The sequence below is a fragment of the Chlorocebus sabaeus genome, chromosome 15, assembly GCF_047675955.1.
Source record: "Chlorocebus sabaeus isolate Y175 chromosome 15, mChlSab1.0.hap1, whole genome shotgun sequence".
In the NCBI taxonomy this organism is placed as follows: domain Eukaryota; kingdom Metazoa; phylum Chordata; class Mammalia; order Primates; family Cercopithecidae; genus Chlorocebus; species Chlorocebus sabaeus.
The window spans coordinates 35,168,375-35,190,688 of NC_132918.1; the positions used below are offsets into that span (position 1 = coordinate 35,168,375).

Here is a 22,314-nt window from a genome sequence, read left to right on the forward strand (position 1 = left end):
CTGTAGTCCCAGCTACTCGGGAGGCTGAGGCACAAGAATCACTTGAAGTCGGGAGTCAGAGGCTGTAGTGAAACCCCGTCTAAAAATACAAAAATTAGCCGGCCTGGTGGTGTGTGCCTGTAATCCCCGCTACTCAGTGGGCTGAAGCAGGAGAATTGCTTGAATCCAGGAGGCAGAGGTTGCTTGAACTGAGATTGTGCCACTGTACTCCAGCCTGGCGACAGAGCAAGACTTCATCTAAAAAACAAAAAGAAAAAAAAATTGGGTAGGTATTTTGATATAAGTAAATATAAGGTCAAAAAGAAACTGAAGGATAAGATTCAACTGAAAAGACAGAAGAGGCTTGAGATACGGAGAACTGGGAAGGAATCAACTGGAAATGAATCAAGCCTAAGTTTAGAGTTTAGGTAGTATAATCTGGAGATCTGGAGGTAGAACTAGGCAGCCTAGTTTTCTGACTTTTCCAGCAATTCTTAGAATTTCCAAGAGGGGGCCGGGCGCAGTGGCTCACGCCTGTAATCCCTGCACTTTGAGAGGCCAGGCAGGCAGATCACCTGAGGTCAGGAGTTCGAGATCAACCTGACCAACATGGAGAAACCCCATCTCTACTAAAAATACAAAAAAAATTAGCTGGGAGTGGTGGCGCATGCCTATAATCCCAGCTATTCAGGAAGCTGAGGCAGGAGAATCGCTTGAACCCAGGAGGTGGAGATTGCAGTGAGCCAAGATCACGCCATTGCACTCCAGCCTGGGCAACAAAAGCGAAACTCCATATAAAAAAAAAATTCCACGAGGGAAGTCTTAGTGTTAGAAAGATTTAGCCATGGTACTTGACCCTCTAGATATGGCACAAGGGGGCTGGGCGAGATGGCTCATGCCTGTAATCCCAGCACTTTGGGAGGCCAAGGCGGGTGGATCACTTGAGGCTGGGAGTATGGGAGCAAGAGATTCTAGAACGATTGATCTCAAAGGTACTTCGGTGGTGACGAGACAAGATAAGACATTCACTCCTGAGAGCATACTACCTAATTATGTGTAATCCTTGAAGGACTAGCTGTTTCACTGTCTGTTTACCACTCAAGAAAACATAATAGGCTATAAAAGTTACTTCATATGGCCGGGCACGGTGGCTCAAGTCTGTAATCCCAGCACTTTGGGAGGCCGAGACGGGCGGATCACGAGGTCAGGAGATCGAGACCATCCTGGCTAACACGGTGAAACCCCGTCTCTACTAAAAAATACAAAAAACTAGCCGGGCGAGGTGGCGGGCGCCTGTAGTTCTAGCCACTCGGGAGGCTGAGGCAGGAGAATGGCGTAAACCCGGGAGGCGGGGCTTGCAGTGAGCTGCGATCTGGCCACTGCAGTCCAGCCTGGGAGACAGAGCAAGACTCCGTCTCAAAAAAAAAAAAAAAAAAAAAAGTTACTTCATATAACTTACTTCTCTCTAGAACAGTTTCCAAGACATTCTTTGTATTTGATGCCCTTAACACATATGTATGCTTATGTGCATCCACACACATATGCACATTATTTGGATGTGTAATTTTGGAGAACAAAATTAAACTTCTCAAGTGAGTCTAATACACCAATCTCATTCATATCAGTAAGAATACCACTGAGCTACAATACTGCGTTTTGAATTGACTTCTGTAGGATAAGGAACATTTTTTAAAATTATTTGTTAACACTTTTTTTTTTTTTTTGAGACGGTGTTTCACTCGTCGCCCAGGTTGGGCATGATCTCGGCTCACTGCAACCTCCACCTCCCAGGTTCAAGTGATTCTTCTGCCTCAGCCTGCCGAGTAGCAGGGATTACAGGCACCTGCCACCACACCCAGCTAATTTTTGTATTTTTAGTGAAGGGGGTTTCACCATGTTGGCCAGGCTGGTCTTGAACTCCTGACCTAAGGTGATCTGCCTGCCTCCGCCTCCCAAAGTGCTGGGATTACAGGTGCGAGCCACCACGCCTGGCCTGTTAACACTTTATTATGGAAAACTTTGAACATATAAAGGTAGACAGGGTAACAATGAACCCATGCAGAGTTAAATAGAGCAGTCCACAAGACCGCCAATACTTCTGACGCAAACTGCAGAGTTCAGGAGAGCCTAAGACCACCCTCAGGTGTGGTAATTTGTTAAAATGACTCAGAACTCACTTAAAGCTGTTATACTCATGGTAATGGTGGGTTACAGGAAAAGGATACAGAGTAAAATCTGCAAAGGATCTAGCACTGATTTGGAGACTTGATCTACGCATAGGGCAGAGGCCAGAAGGGTTCTAAAGGTGGAGATTCCAGTTGTCCTCTCCCTGTAGAGTCATGGACAACACTGACCTCTCCCAGCAATGATGTGTGAAAAGAAACATGGAGCAGTGCCAACCAGGAAAGCTCCCCCAAGCCTTGGTGTCCACAGTTTTTATTGGGACATCATGCTTGACTGACCATACAGCTGACCTCAGTCTCTAGCTCCTCTGGAGGTCAAACTGATACCGCAAGACTCAAAGTTGCCACTGTAAATGAGTTTGTGTGATCCAAATTCCCAAGATAAAGGACATTCTTATCAGGCAGGATATGCTGAGGGTTTAGAGATTACCAGGGGCAAAGAAAGAGCAAAGGCCAACCCTGACTTAAAATCTATATTATATAACCCATTACTCAGCTTCAATAACAAGTATATCTCCAACCACCTTCCCTTTCCATATTGTTTTCCATTAAAAATATGTGGAGGCCAGGTGCCATGGCTCACGCCTATAATGCCGGCATTTTGGGAGGCCGATGTGGGAAGATTCCTTGAGCCCAGGAATTTGAGACCAGCCTGAGCAACATGGCAGGACATTGTCTGTGCAAAATATTAAAAAATTAGCTGGGTATGGTGGCACACCCCTGTAGTCCTAGCTACTGGAGAAATGGAGGCAGGAGGATCACTTGAGCCCAAAGGTTGACTGCAGTGAGCTGTGATGGCACCACACTGCACTCCAGCCTGACTGACAGAGCCAGACCCTGTTTCCAAACAAACAAACAAAAATTTAGAAACATAGTAAAATGGCAAAAATACTATCAAGATCACATGTAGATATTCTAATTTTTGTATTTTACCCCATATTCCTTATCCTCTTTTTGTCTTTATCCAGCCATACCTATAAACACATAATTTTTTCAGAACTATTTTTCACAATTATTTAGAATACATTGTACCAATGAGGCTCCTGTAATCTCTTAATTATCCCTTAATACTCTGTGCATTTTCAAAAAACAAGAACACTGTCCTATGTAACCACAGTACAACCCCCAGACTTAGGAAATTCATATTCACACATTTTTATCATTTAATTTACAAACCACATTCACATTTTGATGATAGACCCAATTAGATTCTTGCTCAGCATAGAATCGAATCTAAGATTACAAATTATATTTAGTTTTTGTGTTTCTTTAGTTTTCCTTAATCTTGGAATTTCCCAGTCATTCTTGGTATTTGATGCTCTTGAAACCTGAAAAATGTCTCTCAATTTGGTTTGTTGGATGTCTCCTCATGATTTATGCATATATATTAACACATTGTTTGAATCATGATTCATATATGTTTTGGTTGGTGCTAAGTCTTATAATCTATAGCTACTCCCATTATCTTTTTTATTTTTTTTTCTTGCAATTTATCTCTTTTTTTTTTTTTTTTTTTTTTTTTTTTTTTTGAGATGGAGTCTCACTCACTCTGTCGCCCAGGCTGGAGTGCAGTGGTGCGATCTCGGCTCACTACAACCTCCCCCTCCTGGGTTCACGCCATTCTCCTGCTTCAGCCTCCCGAGTAGCTGGGACTACAGGCGCCCCCCACCATGCCTGGCTAATTTTTTGTATTTTTAGTAGAGATGGGGTTTCACTATGTTAGCCAGGATGGTCTCGATCTCTAGACCTCGTGATCAGCCCACCTCGGCCTCCCAAAGTGCTGGGATTACAGGTGTGAGCTACCGCACCCTGCGCAATTTATCTCTTGAAGAAATAGAGTCTGGGCATGGTGGCTCACACCTATAATCTCAACACATTGCAAAGCCATGGTGGGGAGATCACTTGAGCACAGCAGCAACACTAGCCTGGGCAAGATGGCAAGATCCTTTCTCTATGAAAAAGAATTTTTTTAAATTGCTAGGTGTGGTGGCAAGCCCCTGTAGTACCAGCTACTCAGAAGGCTGAAGCAGGAGGATCCTTTGAGCTCAAGAGTTCAAGGTGACAGTGAGCTATGATTGCACCACGGCACTCCAGCCTGGCAGCCTGGGTGACAAAGTGAAACTCAATCTCTAAAAATAAAAAAAAGAAAGAAAGAAAGGAAAAGGAAAAAAAGAAATAGAGTCAGACCATTTTCTGATTGTATCACCACGGTGTATTTTATGTGTTCCTCTGTTCTCTGAGTTTTCTCTAAATTGATAGAATATAACGCAATACTTTTCAGACACTAATGTGCATAAGAATCACCTGCAGAGCTTTAAAACCCCTGATTCCTGAGTCCCACTCAAAAGATTCTGATTTAGTATATCTGAGCTAGGCCTAAGACTTGACTTTTTTTTTTTCTTTTTGTGGAGTCTCGCACTGTCACAGGGGCTGGTGTGCAGTGGCACAATCTCGGATCGCTGCAACCTCTGCCTCCTGGGTTCAAGCGATTCTCATGCCTCAGCCTCATGAGTAGCTGGGATTACAGGTGCCTGCACCACACCCAGCTAATTTTTTGTATTTTTAGTAGAGACGGGGGTTTCACTATGTTGGCCAGACTGGTCTTGAACTCTTGACCTCATGATCCACCCTCAGCCTCCCAAAGTGCTGGGATTACAGGCGTGACCACACCTGGTCAAGACTTTACACTTTTAACAAATTTCCAAGTGATGCTGATGAGGTGCTGGCCTGGAGTTCACACTTTCTGTAGCACTGGTTTGGAGACTTGACCTAGCCTGACTTTTTTTTAGGTAGTGGTGTGTTCTTATATCAGGAGACATAAAATGTCTGATTCTTCTTAATTTTGATACACTAGTAGCTGCAAGTGCTCATTACCCACATCTATTAATTCTTGAGGAATTACAATGGTGTTATTCTAATACTATTATTCATTTCTAATGAACTCAAGTACTTCTATAAAGAGAAGTATTTCCTCTTCTGTGTGGTTACTCTGTGATATAATTTGCACAAAAAAGGTAAGATAAATGCTAGATTCTTCCTATTTTCAAAGTGATGAGTTCACGGTATCCTCCAACAGTATCCTTGTGTTGTTTTTGTTGTCTTGTTTGGGTTTTCCCAAAAGCAGACCCTGAGACAAACAAGAGCAAGGCAGGCTGGTAGGGAAGTGGAGAGGTAGTTCAAAGATAGGATGGTAGCCAATAAAGTGTGTACTACTAAGCCAGTTGCCACAGTGAGCTGTCAAAGAGAAATTCCACTGGGATATGGTACAAAGTACATACCTTATAATTACTATTTCACCCCAAACCAACTTTCTAACATCAGCATTTCAAGGCTACTTTCAGTGGATGTTACCTCCTTGGCACATCTGGCCTTCTACACATGTGAGTTGCAGTTTTCAAAAGTTTATGGTGGAGGTAACACTTAGGCACATATATGCAAATACTGGTATTTGGATTCAGTTGATGCATGCTGAAAGGTCAGAGACATAATGGGTGGAGCATGAATAGAGTCAGCTGCAGTCCATTCCTTACTCTACTGGGATCCTCCTTAAATTCACTTCTGTACTAAGAGAAGGTTATCACAATTTCAAAATGAGAGAGGGTGCAAAAGAATTGGCAAAAACCAAAACCAAAACAAAGCAAAAGAGGCAACCCACTAAAAAACCTCTTGGAACTCATAAGCAGTTACAGTAAAGTTGCAGGTACAAGGTTAACACACAAAAGGTAATCACTTTCCTATATACCAGCAATGAACAAGTAGAATTCACAATTAAAAACAAAACAATTTGTATTATCAACCTATAAAAATGAAATACTTAGGTATAAATCTAGCAAAATATATATAAGATCTAGATGAGGAAAACTACAAAACTCTGATGAAAGAAATCCAAGTGGACTAGATAAATGGAAAGATATTCCATGTTCATGGATAGAAAAACTCAATATTGTCAAGATATCTGTTCTTCCCAATGTGATCTATAGATTCAATGCGATCTCAGTCAAAATCCCAGCAACTTATTTTGTAGATAGCAACAAACTGATTCTAAAGTTTATAAGAATAGCCATGTAACATTGAAGAAGAAGAACACATTCAGAGAACAGATGCTGTCTGACTTCAAGACTTGCTATAAATCTAACTAATCAATACAGGTTAGTATTGAGAAAATAATAGACAAATAGGATCAAGTGAACAGAATAGAGGACCCAGAAATAGACTTACATATAGTCAATTAATTTTTTTTCTTTTTTTTTTTTTTGGAGACAGAGTCTCGCTCTGTTGCCCAGGCTGGAGTGCAGTGGCACAATCTTGGCTCACTGCCTCCTAGGTTCAAGCAATTCTTGTGCTTCAGACTTCCTGAGTAGCTGGTCTTACAGGCATAGGCCACCAGAGCCAGCTAATTTTTGTGTTTTTAGTGGAGATGGGGTTTCACCATGTTGGCCAGGCTCGTCTTGAACTCCTGGCCTCAAGTGATCCACCCACCTTGGCCTCTCAAAGTGCTGGGATTACAGGCATGAGCCACCATGCCTGGCCTAGTCAATTGATCTTTGACAAAGGAAGAAAGGCAATCTAATGGAGAAAAAAAATAGTCTTTTAAACAAAAGTTGCTGGAATGTCTAGACTTCCATCTATAATAAAATTAATTCTAGACATAGTTCTTATACCCTTCACAAAAACTAATTCAAAATGGATCATAGACCTAAATGTCAAATGCAAAGTTATAAAACTCCTAGAAGATAACATAGGAGAAGATTTAGATGACCTTGGGTTTGGTGATGGCTCTTTTATTTTTGTTGAGACAGACTCTTACTCTGTCACTCAGGTTAGAGTACAGTGGTACAATCTCGGTTCACTGCAACCTTTGCCTCTGGGGTTCAAACGATCTTCTGCCTCACCCTCCTGAGTAACTGGGATAACAGGTGCATCCCACCACACCCCACTAATTTTTGTATTTTTAGTAGAGAGAGGGTTTTGCCATGTTGGGCAGGCTGGTCTCAAACTCCTGACCTCAAGTGACCCACCCACCTCGGCCTTCCAAAGTGCTGGGATTACAGGCATGAGCCACCATGCCCAGACTGGTGATGACTCTAGATATAACACAGAACACAATCCATGAAAGGAATAACTGTTAATGTCTTATTGTTTTTGTGCTGCTATAACAAAATACCACAGACTGGGTAATTTATAAGCAATAAATATTTGTTTATCTGGCCAGGCATGGTGGCTCATGCCTATAATCCCAGCACTTTGGGACACTGAGGCAAGTGGATCACTTGAGGCCAGAAGTTCGAGACCACCCTGACCAACATGGAGAAACCTCATCTCTACTAAACATACAAAAATTAGGCAGCACATGGTTGCTCACACCTATAATCCTAGCACTTTGGGAGACCAAAGTAGGTGGATCACCTGAGGTTAGGAGTTTGAGACTAGCCTGATCAACATGGTGAAACCCCATCTCTACTAAATACAAAAACATTAGCTGGGAGTGGTGGCATGTGCCTGTAATCCCAGTTACCTGGGAGGCTGAGGCAGGAGAATCGCTTGAACCCGGGAGGTGGAGGTTGCAATGAGCTGAGATCATGCCTTTGCACTCCAGTCTGGGTGACAAGAGTAAAACTTCGTCTAAAAAAAAAAAAAAATTAGCTGGCTGTGGTGGTTCGCACCTGTAGTCCCAGGTACTTGGGAGGCTGAGGCAGGAGAATTGCTTGAACCTGGGAGATGGAGGTTGCAGTGAGACGAGATTGCACTACTGAGCTCCAGCCTGGGAGACAGAGCCAGACTCCGTCTCAAAAAAAAAAAAAAAAAAAAAAAAAAAAAAAAAATTGTTTCTTACAGTTCTGAAGGCTGGAAAATCCAAAATCAGGACATTGGTATTTAGTATCTGGTGAGAGCCTTCTTGCTGCATCTTCACATGGCAGAAAGGTATAAATGTGTCCTCACATGGTGAAAGGTGGAAGGGCAAAAACATCCTCAAGTAGTTCCCTCTAACTGATTTATAAGTCATCAACAAGGGTGCCACCCAACAGGATTTATCTCTTAATGCCTTTCCCCAAAGTTCCCACTTAATACCACAATGGGGATTGTTTCAATACATGAATTTGGGAGGCCATGCAGACCATAGGAGATAAGCTGTACTGCACTCAAAACTTCTGGCTGAAGGCAGTGGCTCATACCTGTAATTCCAGTACTTTGGGAGGTCAAAGCAGGAGGATTGCTTGAAGCCAGGGAGTTTGAGACTAACCAGGGCAACATAGCAGACCCCATTTCTACCAAAAAATAAATAAATAAAACATTAACTCGGTGTGGTATTGTGAGCCTGTAGTCCTAGCTACTCAGAAGGCTGAGACAGGAGGATCTCTTGAGCCCAGACATTCAAGGTTGCAGTGAGTCATGGTTGTGCCACTGCCCTCCAGCCTAGGTGACAGAGTGAGACCTCATAAAAAAAATGCCCTGTGAAAGACATTTTCAAAGGAATGAGACACAGACCAGAAGAAAATATTTGTAAAATCTTATAAAGAACTGCTATCCAAAATATACCAAGAATGCTTAAATCTCAAAACTATAAAAAAAGAACAACCTGATTAAAAATGGGCAAAAGACCTGAACAGGTCCTTTACCAAAGAAGATAGATGGCATAAGTATATGAAAAGATGCTCAACATTCTATGTGCTATGGTTTGAATGTCCCCACCAAAACTCACATTAAAATTTAGTTGCTGTTGTAACAGAATTAAGAGGTGGAACCTTTAAGAGGTAAATAGGCCACGAAGGTCACACTGGTGATAGAGAAGAAGGTAAGGAAGTCAATTTCACAGTAGGAAGAAAAGAAGGAAAGTCTAAATGGAGGAAGAGAAAAGCAAAGTCATGTGGATAGTGAAATATTAGCATAAAGGGTCACAAATCCCTGATGGTGTGATTCCTAGAGTTTCTCTGAGGCCATTTCCCCATAACTGAATCCCTGCTGTGCTAAAGTTCCTAGTATGAGAATTTTGTGAAGTTTCTTTCTCTCTTACTTCTACCCCATGCATTAACACTGGTAGTACTGCTTCTGTTATTTGAAATAAACAAAGCAAATCTCTATTCATGTTCAATGAGAACTCAACTGGAATAAATATTGTCCTATTATATAGGCTAAAATAAGGGATATAAGTTAATACATTTCAAACGTTGTCTGTATATAATTTGCAACGATGTTAGAAATACCATTCCTTACACAGATTTAATTGCCAGATTATTGCTGTGAAAGCAAACTGCATGTAAACTTAATAAGTGCTAAATTCTGAAGAGAAAAACCCAGGGGGTAAACATTTCAGTTTTCCAAATTAGGCTCGTTACATGATAGAGTAGCATGGCAGAGAACGGATCTAAATAGGACAAATGCTGTAAGAATATCTAACTCTGAATTTTATGATAACAAAGATTACAAGTTACATTACAGAAATATGCCTATACATTGTCCTTATTATGTTGGTGAATGTCTTATAGTCTTTGTATCTTACTTTGATTCAACACATTTATTGACTATCTTTTCTGTAAAGTGCACCTTGTATAAAGCACAGAAATTTCTTCACATATCTTCGCCCTTTCGAGGTTCATAATTTGCTGAGCAAAGAAAGGGCAATGAGAGAACTAAGAAGACCAATTAATTTTGTCTAGAATGCCTTGGAGAGGAGGTTGTGTCTTCTATATATGTGTCACACTCACTTCTGAGGACAAATGACATGCTGAGAGCCCCAGGCTGAGCAAAGCACCTCTTAACTTTTTCTTAAGATTAAGTGGCTGGCTGGGCGTGGTGGCTCATACCTGTAATCCCAACACTTTGGGAGGCCGAGACAGTCAGATCAGCTGAGGTCAGGAGCTCAAGACCAGCCTGGCTAACTGGTTAACATGGTGAAACCCTGTTTCTACTAAAAATACAAAAAAGTAGCCGGGTGTGGTGGTGTGCGCCTATAATCTTAGCTACTCAGGAGGCTGAGGCAGGAGAATCGCTTGAACCCAGGAGGTGGAGGATGCAGTGAGCTGAGATCGTGCCATTGCACTCCAGCTTGGGCAACAAGAGGGAAACTCTATCTGAAAAAAAAAAAAAAAAAAAAAAAGATTAAGTGGCCATGTTCTTGGCCACTTAGCCTTGTCATAGTGATCCAAGCTGATTGAGCTGGAGGGGTGATCCCCTGACAGATGATAGCCAGTTTACAGATCAGCTAGCAGTCCATTAGGTGGTCTGGCATGATAATTTTGCTTGATAGGGATGACAATGACTAGACCAATCATAGTGTCAACATAAAATAAAATATCGAAATGAATCTCTAAGCAAAAGGTTTCATTTGGGAATATAGATAAAAATAGAATTGCAATTTGGGGCATAAGAACAGACCAGACTGGGCCAGGCGCGGTGGCTCAAGCCTGTAATCCCAGCACTTTGGGAGGCCGAGATGGGCGGATCACGAGGTCAGGAGATCGAGACCATCCTGGCTAACACGGTGAAACCCCGTCTCTACTAAAATACAAAAAAAAAAAAATTAGCCATGCGAGGTGGCAGGTGCCTGTACTCCCAGCTACTCGGGAGGCTGAGGCAGGAGAATGGCGTGAACCCGGGAGGCAGGGCTTGCAGTGAGCTGAGATCCGGCCACTGCACTCCAGCCTGGGCAACAGAGCCAGACTCCGTCTCAAAAAAAAAAAAAAAAAAAAAAGCTGAAGATCTCACCACATGTTAATCCAACTGGTGGAAGTTGGGTATAATCCCATGTTGGGGTTTTGCCAGGCAAGTGCAAAAGAGGCAGAGGAAGATGGGAGGTCAGAATACTTTCAAGGGAATGATTGTAAGGATAAACTATTGAGTCTAAGCTGGGTAATATGGCAACTGAATTCTAGAGGGAGGTGATGATAGATCATGGTGGTTCAGTGGACTGGCATCTCAATTAACTCACAGGATTATTTATAAGGGGTATGTTTGCAAGTGAGCCAGAAGAACTGAAAGTTGTCTCGAGAGTGAGGTGTTAGCACTGTGATTGTGGATGTGGTAATTTCTGGTGAAGAAAAGTTCCAAGGTGTGACTATAGAAGTGGATGGCTGAAGTGGGATGGAAGAGAAGGTCACTGGGCGTGACAGTCAAACAACTAAGAGATCAGAATAATGAGAGGAATTGAGATGAAGATAAAGTCTTGAAGTCAGATGTAAAATCTTCAGTGAATAAGAGGGAGTCATGGGAAACCACAACATCACAGCCCCAATCACTCCTAAAATCCTGAAGAGGATAAAAAGAGATAATAGTTTGAAGAGCAAGGAAATTATGACCTCATCTGTTCCTGAGGTATGGCGTGTAAGAAAAATAGAATGGTTGACTTTGAAACTGGGAACCAAGGCTAGAAACTGGGGTGAGATTCTCATGAAATAGTCAATTTTCTCTGGTCTCTGGGAACACTTATATTAGCATCCAATCGAATTTTTTTTTTTTTTTTTTTGAGATGGAGTTTCGCTCTTGTTGCCCAGGTTGGAATGCAATGGCGTGATCTCAGCTCACTGCAACCTCCGCCTCCTGGGTTCAAGCAATTATCCTGCCTCAGCCTCCTGAGTAGCTGGGATTACAGGCATGCGCCACCACGCTTGGCTAATTTTTTTTTTTTTGTATTTTTTAGTAGAGATGGGATTTCTCCATATTGGTCAGGCTGGTCTTGAACTCCCGACCTCAGGTGATCTGCCAGCCTCGGACTACCAAAGTGCTGGGATTACAGATGTAAGCCACCGTGCCCGGCCCTCCAATCAATTTTTTAAATGATAATTCCACCTCATTAATTTCAAACGTTCAGTAAGAGTCTATAACAGATATGTTCATGGTATTGTAGGAAATTAAGGGATGAGACAGTGAATCTAAGTGTGGCTTTTCATGTGTATCTCTCTGTTGAGGTCATGTAATCATCTTATTCAGTGAATTCTCAGAAATTACCAGCAGGAAAAGGAACAGTGTTCCTTGGTGGAGCTAACTCGGGAGCATAAGTCTCTGAGTAATCTGCAGAAGTCCTGGAACAGGCACTACATTTCTCACATCAATGCTTAGTGAGGTGACACTGAAACATTATGGAAGGACAGTTAAAGACATTTAGAGGACTTAGAGACGTCCAGGTGGCTGACATCTGAAATATTAAGAAAGACTTTAGGATGGAAAGTAGGGAGAATGGACTAATCCGTCTTCAACTAGGACAGTGAGAATGCTAGCAGGTAGGAGATAAGAGGTAGGGGACATTGGAAAACTAAAAGGTTAGGCAAATGATTGCCCATAAAGAAATCCACACATTTTTTCCTTTTATTAACTAGATTTATTTCAAATCTATTAACACACAGATATTTTTATTTGAAATAGTGATTATGGATTAATAGTGTATCTTTGTAGATGGATTTTCCCCAATATCATTTGTGTTCCCCCCTTGATGGAAATTTATAGGTATTTTTGTGATTTGGCCAATTGCCTGTATAAGACATAGTGTTGTAGTTAACTGCACCAGAGTGAGCCAAATGGCTGAGTTGAATGCCTGCAGAATATCCCAGTTTATCACTTCTTGGCTAGGTGACCTTAGCTACTGCCTTAATCATTCTGTGCATACTTCCTCTGTAAAAGTGGGATTAATAATAGTACCTACCTTATAAGGTTGCTGGGAGGATGAAGGGAGTTAATGTCTGAAAAGCACCTAGAACAATACCTGGCACATAACAAGCAAGACCCAAGTGTCAATGATTGTTATTTATTTTCTTACTTTCCTTTCCTTTCTTCTTTTTTTTTGACAGAATCTTGCTCCGTTGTCCAGGCTGGAGTGCAGTGGTGCAATCTCAGTTCACTGCAACCTCTGCCTCCCAGGTTCAAGCGATTCTCCTGCCTCACCCTCCTGAGTAGCTGGGACTACAAGCACGTGCCACCACACTTGGATAATTTTTTGTATTTTTAGTAGAGATGGGGTTTCACTGTGTTAGCCAGGATGGTCTCGATCTCCTGATCTCATGATTCATCCTCCTTGGCCTCCCAAAGTGCTGGGATTACAGGCGTGAGCCACCAGTCTTGGTTGTTATTTACTTTCTATTGGCTATAACACGGAGACAATACACTCCTTGAAGCCACCACTCACAATATGTATTGTTAGGAATACAATATAGTCTGTTTTGACTTTTAAAGGTAATATTTGCATAAAGAAAAAAAATTCCAATAGTATAATTGCACTCTCCGATATGGTAGCCACTAGCCGTATGTGACTAAATTAATTAAAATTAATAAAGTTAAAAATTCAGTTCCTTGATTTCAGTAGCCACATTTGACGAAGGCAATAGCCACAGAAAGCTACAGGACATTTCTATCACTGAAAAATGTTTATTACAGCTGGCAGACTGTGAAACTTCTTGCCCTTTCCTACCTGCAATCCCTCTCCCAGGGGTAGTCACTGTTACTAGCTTCTTGTATAGTATTTAGTATTTATTTATTTATTTATTTATTTAATATGGAGTTTCGCTCTGTTACCCAGGCTGGAGCGTAGTGGCATAATCTTGGCTCACTGCAACCTCCGCTTCCCAGGTTCAGGCGATTCTCTTGCCTCAGCCTCTTGAGTAGCTGGGATTATAGGCGAGTACCACCACGTTCGGCTAATTTTTGTATTTTTAGTACAGACGGAATTTCGCCATGTTGGCCAGGCTGGTCTCGAACCCCTGACCTCAAGTAATTCGCCCGCCTCGGCCTCCCAAAGTGTTGGTATTACAGGCATAAGCCACCACACCCGGCCTCAATATGTATTTTTATTACACAAATGTTACCATATTATTTGCACTGCTCTGTTTCTAATTTTCTTTATTTAAAATATATTACTATTGTTTCCTAACAGCTCAAAGATTTACAGCATGCCATGTGATATTAGGCTTTCAGAGCAGCTCTTAAAACTTTAAAGCACAATTCGAATATAAGAAATATGCATAGGTTTCAAGGACAGGCCGTATTTGGTTAAAAAAAAATGCATGTTTTTGTTTGGGAGCAGGTGGAAGGAATGAATTACTTCAATTTCCTTCCTTGTGTGGCACCTGCGGAAACCACACTGCAGCAGGGTGAATTAAAGTCACCAATTGAAAATCACCCTACTAGCTTGGTCGGGAATGCTTCAACCCCTGCAGTGCCGTTCAGAGATCGCCTGCATCGTGGAATCACCCTGCATAAAAGTGGTTGAGGCACTGTTAAGACATCTGATATCTGGGGCCCGCCCACTGGCGACTGCAGGTCGCGGGGCCACCCCGGTCGGCGGGGAAGGGGACCCCGCCGCCTTCCGGAGGTGCGCGGCGCCCCCTGCCGCCAGCCGGAGGAGCGCAGGGCCCGCTCTCAGGAGGCCGGGAACATGGCGGGGCAGCCAGTGGCCTCAGGCTCGCAGTCTCCCGACAGGGACGGAATGGAGCCCAACGTCGTGGCTCGGATCTCGCAGTGGGCAGACGACCACCTGCGCCTAGTCCGGGTACTGCAGCCACGCGGTCTGGGCGGGCGGTGGGCGCGGGGCGGCACAGAGCGACCCTGAGAAGAACGTGAGGCCTCAGGCGAGGATCTTGCCGGGGCCGGGGAGCCACAGAAAACTGCAGGGGAGTGAGCTCGAGGGGGCGACATCGCGAGTGACGTGTGTGCAGCGCTGCAGAGGGCCAGGGGCGGGCCAGGGGGCCAGTTCGGCCTCATTATTGCAAGGACTGTGCAGGATCCTTGCTGGGCTGTGGGGGGCGGGCACCTCAAAGGGTGAGACGCAGTCCAGCTCCGGGATGCCACTTGTTCCATTAGAGCGTTTGGGGAGAGCCCAGAGAGGAGACCGAGGAAGAGCAGGGAAGTCCTGTACGCCTTGGGAGAGAGCATTTCTAATTTTTATTTATTTTTAATTTTATTTTTTAGGGACGGGGTATTCCTCTCTGGCCCAAGCTGGAGTGCAGTGGCACGATCATAGCTCACTGCTGCCGCTCCACCTCCTGGGCTGAAAAAATCTTCCCACTTCAGCCTCCTGAGTAGCTGGAACCACAGGCGTGCGCTACCCCCATCGACTACTTTCTTTTAGAATTAGAGACTGGGAATCTTGCTATGTTGCTCAGGTGGCCTCCAACTCCTGGCCTCAAGTGATCTCCCACCTCAGCCTCCCAAATAGATTTCTTTTTTTTGAGACAGAGTCTCACTGTTGTCACGCCTGGAGTGCAGTGGCACCATTGTGTCTCATTGCAGCCTCCACTCCCTGTGCTTAAGCAATCCTCCCACCTCAGGCTCTCGAGTAACTGGGGCTACAAGGCACTTGTCACCACACCAGTCCAATTTGTTTTTTGTTTGTAGAGACAAGGTCTCCCTGTGTTGTCCAGGCTGGCCTTGAACTCCTGGCCTCAAGGGATCTGCGCGCCTCAGCCTCCCAAAGCACTGGGATTATAGGCATCAGTCACTGGTGCCCTGCCTTTTTTTTTTTTTTTTTTTCTGAAGCACTAAGCCTCTGGAGTTGAAGCAAGATGGGGACATTTTGGCCACCAGGCGAGAGAGGGTTGTGGCTAAGACACAGAATTGTGGTGATATGAATTGTTTGGGTGGGAGGTACAAAGAAAGAGGTCTAAGGAGGCTGGTAATAGTTGCTGATAAGGAGAAGGAGTTGGAGTAAATTATTTGTTGGGGAAAATCTAGATAACTTTTTGGACATGTACATGGAGATGTGCAAACTTGAAGATGGTTATTAGACTTCTGAGCAGAATTGTAGATGCTGTTCTTGGCAACTGGATATGGAGTCTGGTGTTGAAGGGAGATCAGAACCTGACATAGAACACTGGGAATGACCTGCATAAACCTTAAGTAGCATTTAAAGCTGTGGACTTGAGTAACATCTCAGAGCAAGTGAGAAAAGCTACTGAAGAAGCCCTAGAATTTGGGGGATTATAACATTGAGAATCTGGGGAGTAAAGAGGAAGTCAGCAAAGACCAAGAGGAAGCAGACAGTAAGGTCGTAAGACAGTCAGGACAGCCTGGTGTTCTAGAAGCCAAGTGAAGAAAATGTTTTCAGAAGGAACCATTACCTTTAAAAAATAATACTGAAAAATTGAGTAAGATAACTTTGCAAATGCTCTGCAGCCAAGCAGCACAAAGTCCAAAGCCACGCCTGTTTTCACTCACCATTGTAGCCCTAGTTCTTAGAGTAATGCCTGTCACTTAGTAAGTGCTAGATAAATATTTGTGGCATCATCGAATGGTAAATAATATATGTGTTAATTGGTGAAAACTCATTTCTTCCAGTTAAGCAGCAATAGATGCATGGGTTATTTCAAATTAAAAAATGACTTCAGAAGGATTATGGAAGGAAGTTGTTTAAATTAGAACATGGTTATAATATTACATATAATCCGGTCATAGAACCCAGAGTATGTACCTTTGTGCATTTTTTCAATCTCATTTTTCTTTTTCTTTTTCTTTTTAGACGAAGTCTCACACTTGTCCCCCAGGCTGGAGTGCAATGGTGCGATCTCGGCTCACTGCAACCTCTGCCTCCTGGGTTCAAGCGATTCTCCTGCCTCAGCCTCCCGAGTAGCTGGGATTACAGGTGCCTGCCACCATGCCCAGCTAATTTTTAAATTTTTAGTAGAGATGGGGTTTCGCCATGTTGGCCAGGCTGGTCTCGAACTCCTGACCTCAGGTGATCCGCCCGCCTCGGCCTCCCAAAATGCTGGGATTACAAGCATGAGCCACCGCACCCAGCCTCTTTTTTATTTTGAGACAGTCTGGCTCTGTCGCCCAGGCTGGAGTGCAGTGGCACAATCTCGGCTCACTGCAACCTCCACCTCCTGGGTTCTAGCAATTCTCGTGCCTTAGCCTCCTGAGTGGCTGGATTTACAGATGTGTGCTACCACATCCGGCTAGTTTTTTGTATTTTTAGTAGAGATGTGGTTTCACCATTTTGGCCAGGCTGGTCTCAAACTCCTGGCCTCAAGTGATCCACTTGCCTCAGCCTCCCCAAGTGCTGGGATTGCAGGTGTGAGGTACCGCACCTGGTCTCAATCTCATTTCTTTTTTTTTTTTTTTTTTTTTGAGATGGAGTCTTGCTCTGTCGCCCAGGTTGGAGTGCAGTGGCAGGATCTCAGCTCACTGCAAGCTCAGCCTCTCGGGTTTATGCCATTCTCCTGCCTCAGCCTCTCGAATAGCTGGGACTACAGGCACCCACCACCTCGCCCGGCTAGTTTTTTGTATTTTTTAGTAGAGATGGGGTTTCACCGGGTTAGCCAGGATAGTCTCGATCTCCTGATCTCGTGATCCGCCCGCCTCGGCCTCCCAAAGTGCTGGGATTACAGGCTTGAGCTACCACGCCTGGCCAATCTCATTTCTTATATACCTAATTGTATTGGTTGAAGGAAAGTGTGTTAGATTATCTCTGTTTTTGAGAGAGTTGCAGGATTCTCAACTTTTCATTAACTTCTTTAGGCCTACTCTAGTTTAAATGAAACACTTTAAAAACATCACTGAGTATTCCCCAGCCATTTACCCACATCTGCCAAGGTACTGTATTTTAAGGTTTTAGTGATAAAATTTTCTACCAAATACTTAAATTCCTACCATGGATGCAAGGTTATACTAATTACTATGGGTACTGTATAGGAAGTACTAGACCAGTTAATCTATTCATGGAACTGATAGTTAAATAATATCAGTAGAGAACAATCCAATACTATATACATATATGTATGTGTGTATCGGGGTGGGTGGGTGTGTATATGTGTGTGTATATGTTTACATATATATAAATTTCTCTGTGTGCTAGTTTGGGAAAGAATTTGAGTACTATAAAAGTTAAAAGAAGGAAAGATTAATGAATGAGTGGACAGTTTTTGAAGAAGTGGGCCTTTATTTGAAGGACATACATTGTTTGTACAATTAGATATAGAGAGCACAGTCCTCTTTTTTTCCACTTTCTAATTAGTACTTTCATTATTGTGAATAATAGTTAGTGAGGGTTAACGCTTAAATCTCTTTCTGTAGAACATCAGCACTGGAATGGCCATAGTTGGAATAATGTTACTTCTAAGAAGCATTCGACTGGTAAGTTAAAAAATGAAAAAGACTTTACAACAAGCGGTAGGTAGTTTATTCCCATTTCAGACAATTTTTATCTCAAACAGTGTATCATATTGTTACTCGTATTAGTAGCTTTTAAATAGTATTTTAGAACGGTGAATGTATTTTAAGGTGTTGGTTTAAACCTAACACATCCACAGGATTTTACAGAAAGTAATTGCATGGTCTGTATTTCCATAATCACTTTTTTTTTTGTGCTTAAAAAGGAATCTGAAAAGGATTTAGTTTGCTAGAATGTTATAATCACTATATTTGCATTTTAAACACTGTAGAATATCTTAAAAGTGTTTTTGTGTGTGTGTGTGTGGTGCTTTTTGATTTAGACCACAGTTGGATTATATCCCTTAGCACTCAATAATTTATGCTTCCAGTTAGCACATTGTCTTAGCTCTTTCAATAACGTTTTATCGGTAGCATAATAGACATAATATTTTTTCCATGCCCATTAAACAACTCTAGGGGACGGTGCGGTGGCTTATGCCTGTAATCCCAGCACTTCGGGAGGCTGAGGCGGGTGGATCACCTGAGGTCAGGAGATCGAGACCAGCCTGGCCAACATGATGAAACCCTGTCTCTACTAAAAAATACGAACAATTAGCCAGGTGTGGTGGCAGGTGCCTGTAATCCCAGCTACTCAGGAGACTGAGGCAGGAGAATAACTTGAACCCGGGAGCAGAGGTTGCAGTGAGCTGAAACTGTGTCAGTGCACTCCAGCCTGGGCAACAAGAGTGAAACTCTGTCTCAAACAACAAAACAAAAAAAAAAACCAATAACTCCAACTTCCTTTTCCCTTCATCCCCTGGTACCCATCATTCCATTTCTGTCTCTATGATTTTGACAATTCCAGATACCTCATATAAGTGGCGTCATATCGTATTCTTTTGTGACTGGCTTTTTTCACTTAGCCTGGTATTACTAAGATTCATCCACGTTGTTGCATATATCATAATTTTTGTCCTTTTTAAGATGGACAATATCCCATTGTAAGTGTATATCACATTTTGTTTCTCTGTTCATTTGTTGATGGACACTTCGGTTGCTTCCATGTTTGAGCTGTCGTGAATAATCCTGCTATGAACATGAATGTATAAATATCTCTTCGAGATCCTGCTTTCAGTTATTTTGAGTTTCAGTTACATACCCAGAAGTGGATTAGATGGTCATTGTGTTTTTAATTTTTTTTTTTTTTTTTTTTTTTTTAGGCAGAGTCTCACTCTGTTGCCCAGGAAGGAGTGAAGTGGTGTGATCTCAGCACACTGTAACTTCTGCCTCCCGGGTTCAAGCGATTCTCCTGCCTCAGCCTCCCGAGGAGCTGGGATTACAGGCACCTGCCACCACACCTAATTGTTTTGTATTTTTGGTAGAGACACAGTTTTACCATGTTGGTCAGGCTGGTCTCGAACTCTTGATCTCAAGTGATCCACCTGCCTCGGCCTCCCAAGGTGCTGGGATAACAGGCGTGAGCCACTGCACCTGGCCTATTTTTAATTTTTTGAGTAACTGCTATACTGTTTTTTACAGTGACTATACTATTTTATATTACCACTAACAATGCACAAGAGTTTCAATTTTACCACATCCTTACCAACAATTATTATTTTCTGTTTTTTTGTTAGTAGTTATCCTAATGGGCTTGAGGTAGTATCTCATTGTTGTTTTGATTTGCATTTCTCTAATGATTAGTGATATTGAGCATCTTTTCATGTCGTTATTGACCTTTCATATGTGTTTTTTGTATAAATGTCTATTCAGTTCTTTTGCTCCTTTTTGAATGGGGTTGTTTGTTTTTTTGTTGTTGTTGTTGAATTTTAGGAGTTCTCTACATTCTGAGTCCCTAATTAGATAAATGATTTGCAAATTTTTTCTCACATCCATTCTGTATGTTGCCTTTTTTTTTTTTTTTTTTTGGAGACAAGGTCTCACTCTGTTGACCAGGCTAGAGCACACCAGCATGATCATGGCTCACTGCAGCCTCAACCTCTTGGCCTCAAGTGATCCTCCTGTCTCAGCTTCCTGAGTAGCTAGGACTAAAGGCACCTGCCACCATGCCTGGCTAATTTTTAATTTTTCTGTAGCAATGGCAGCTCTCTATGCTGCCCAGGCTGGTCTTGAACTCTTGTCCTCAAGCAGTTCTCCCATCTTAGCCTCCCAAAGTGCTGGGATTACAGACATGAGCCACTGCACCCCACCTGTTTACTTTTTCTAACCTCTGTTGACAGTGCTCATTGATGTGCAAGTTTTTAATTTTTATGAAGTCCAATTTGTCTGCTTTTTCCTTTTTTCATTTTAATTTTTGTGGGTACATACGAGGTGTATATATTCATGAGGTACGTGCGATATTTTGATACAGGCATACAGTCCATAATAATCACATCAGAGTAAATAGGCTATTCATCACCTCAAGCATTTATTCTTTTTTCGTGTTGCAAACAATCCAATTTTGCTCTTTTAGTTATTTAAAAATGTACAATAAATTATTGTTGACTGTAGTTACCCTGTTGTGCTACCAAATACTAGATCTTATTCATTCTATTTAATTATATGGTCATATTCATTAACCAACCCCACTTCTTGCTCATCCCCAGCTACCCAGGTTCTGGTGACCATTATTCTACTCTCTGTCTCCGTGAATTCAACTTTTACATTTTTTAGTTCCCTCAAATAAGTAAGAACAATGCAAAGTTTGTCTTTCTCTGCTTGGCTTACTTCACTTAACATGATGACCTCCATTCTATCCATGGTGTTGCAAACAACAGTTCTATTTAAGGCTGAATAGTATTCTACCATGTATATGTACCATATTTTCTCTTTTCTTTTTTGAGACAAGGTCTCACTGTGTCACCCAGGTTGAGTGCAGTAGTGTGATCATGACTCATTGCAGCCTCGATCTTCAGGGCTCAAGTGATCCTCCCATGTCAGCCTGCTGAGTAGCTGGGACCACAGGTGTGAGCCAGCATGCCTGGCTAATTTTTGTACTTTTTGGAGAGACAGGTTTTTTGCCATGTTACCCAGGCTGATCTCCAGCTCCTGCACTCAAGTGATATGCCTGCCTTGGCCTCCCAAAGTGCTGGGATTATAGACATGATCCACTGCACCCAGCCCACATTTTCTTTATCCATTCATCTGGTGATGGACACTTAGGTTGCTTCCAAATCGTGGCTATTGTGAATAGTGCTGCGATAAGCACGGGATTAAAGGTATCTCTGTGATATACTGATTTCCTTTCTTTTGGTATATATCTAACAGTGGAATTGCTTGATCATATGGTACTTCTATCTTTAGTTTTTTGAGGAGCCTCCAAACTGTTCTCCATAATGGTTGTAACAATTTACATTTTCACCAACAGTGTACGAGGGTTTCCTTTTCATCCTTGCCAGCATTTGTTATTGCCTATCTTTTGGATAAAAGCCACTTTAACTGGAGTGAGATGATATCCTATTGTAATTTTGATTTTCATTTCTCTGGTGATCAGTGATGTTGAGCACCTTTTCATATACCTGTTTGCCATTTGTATGTCTTCTTTTGAGAAATGCCTATTCATATCTCACGACCATTTTTAAATGGGATTGTTAGATTTTTTTTTTTCCTGTAGAGTTGCTTGAGCTCTTTATATAATCTGGTTATTAATTCCTTGTCAGATGGATAGTTTGCACATATTTTCTCCCGTTCTGTGGGTTGTCTCTTCACTTTGGTTATTGTTTCCTTTGAGGTGCAGAAGCTTTTTAATTTGATGTTATCCCATTTGTCTGTTTTTTCTTTGGTTGCCTGTGCTTACAGGGTATTTTTCAAGAAATCTTTGCTCAGTCCAGTGTCCTGGAGTTTCCCCAATGTTTTCTTGTAGTAGAGTTATAGTTTGAGGTCTTAGATTTAAGTCTTTAATGCATTTTGATTTTATTTTTGTATATGATGAGAGAGAAGTCTAGCTTCATTCTTTTGCATATGGACATTCAGTGTTCCCAGCACCATCTATCGAAGAGACTGCCCTTTCTCCAATTTATGTTCTTGGCCCTTTGTTGAAAATGAGTTCAGTGTAGATGCATGGATTTGTTTCTGGGTTCTCAATTCT

General features: G+C 42.3%; 1 protein-coding gene across 3 annotated transcripts in view; it reads left to right on the top strand.

Moving 5' to 3' along the window:
- The first annotated feature begins 14,480 nt into the window (after window positions 1-14,480).
- C15H3orf33 (chromosome 15 C3orf33 homolog) overlaps window positions 14,481-22,314 on the top strand; it is a 44,207-nt gene continuing 36,373 nt past the window's right edge. Inside the window, exons 1-3 of one of the 3 annotated variants that reach the window (XM_073023502.1) lie at window positions 14,530-14,634; window positions 15,054-15,181; window positions 18,153-18,212. In XM_073023502.1, the coding sequence (XP_072879603.1) occupies window positions 18,168-18,212 (45 nt within the window). In that variant the 5' untranslated portion in view covers window positions 14,530-14,634; window positions 15,054-15,181; window positions 18,153-18,167. Of the gene's footprint in view, window positions 14,635-15,053; window positions 15,182-18,152; window positions 18,213-22,314 lie in introns of all 3 variants that reach the window. The other 2 variants (XM_008008626.3, XM_008008627.3) reach the window with 2 other exon arrangements.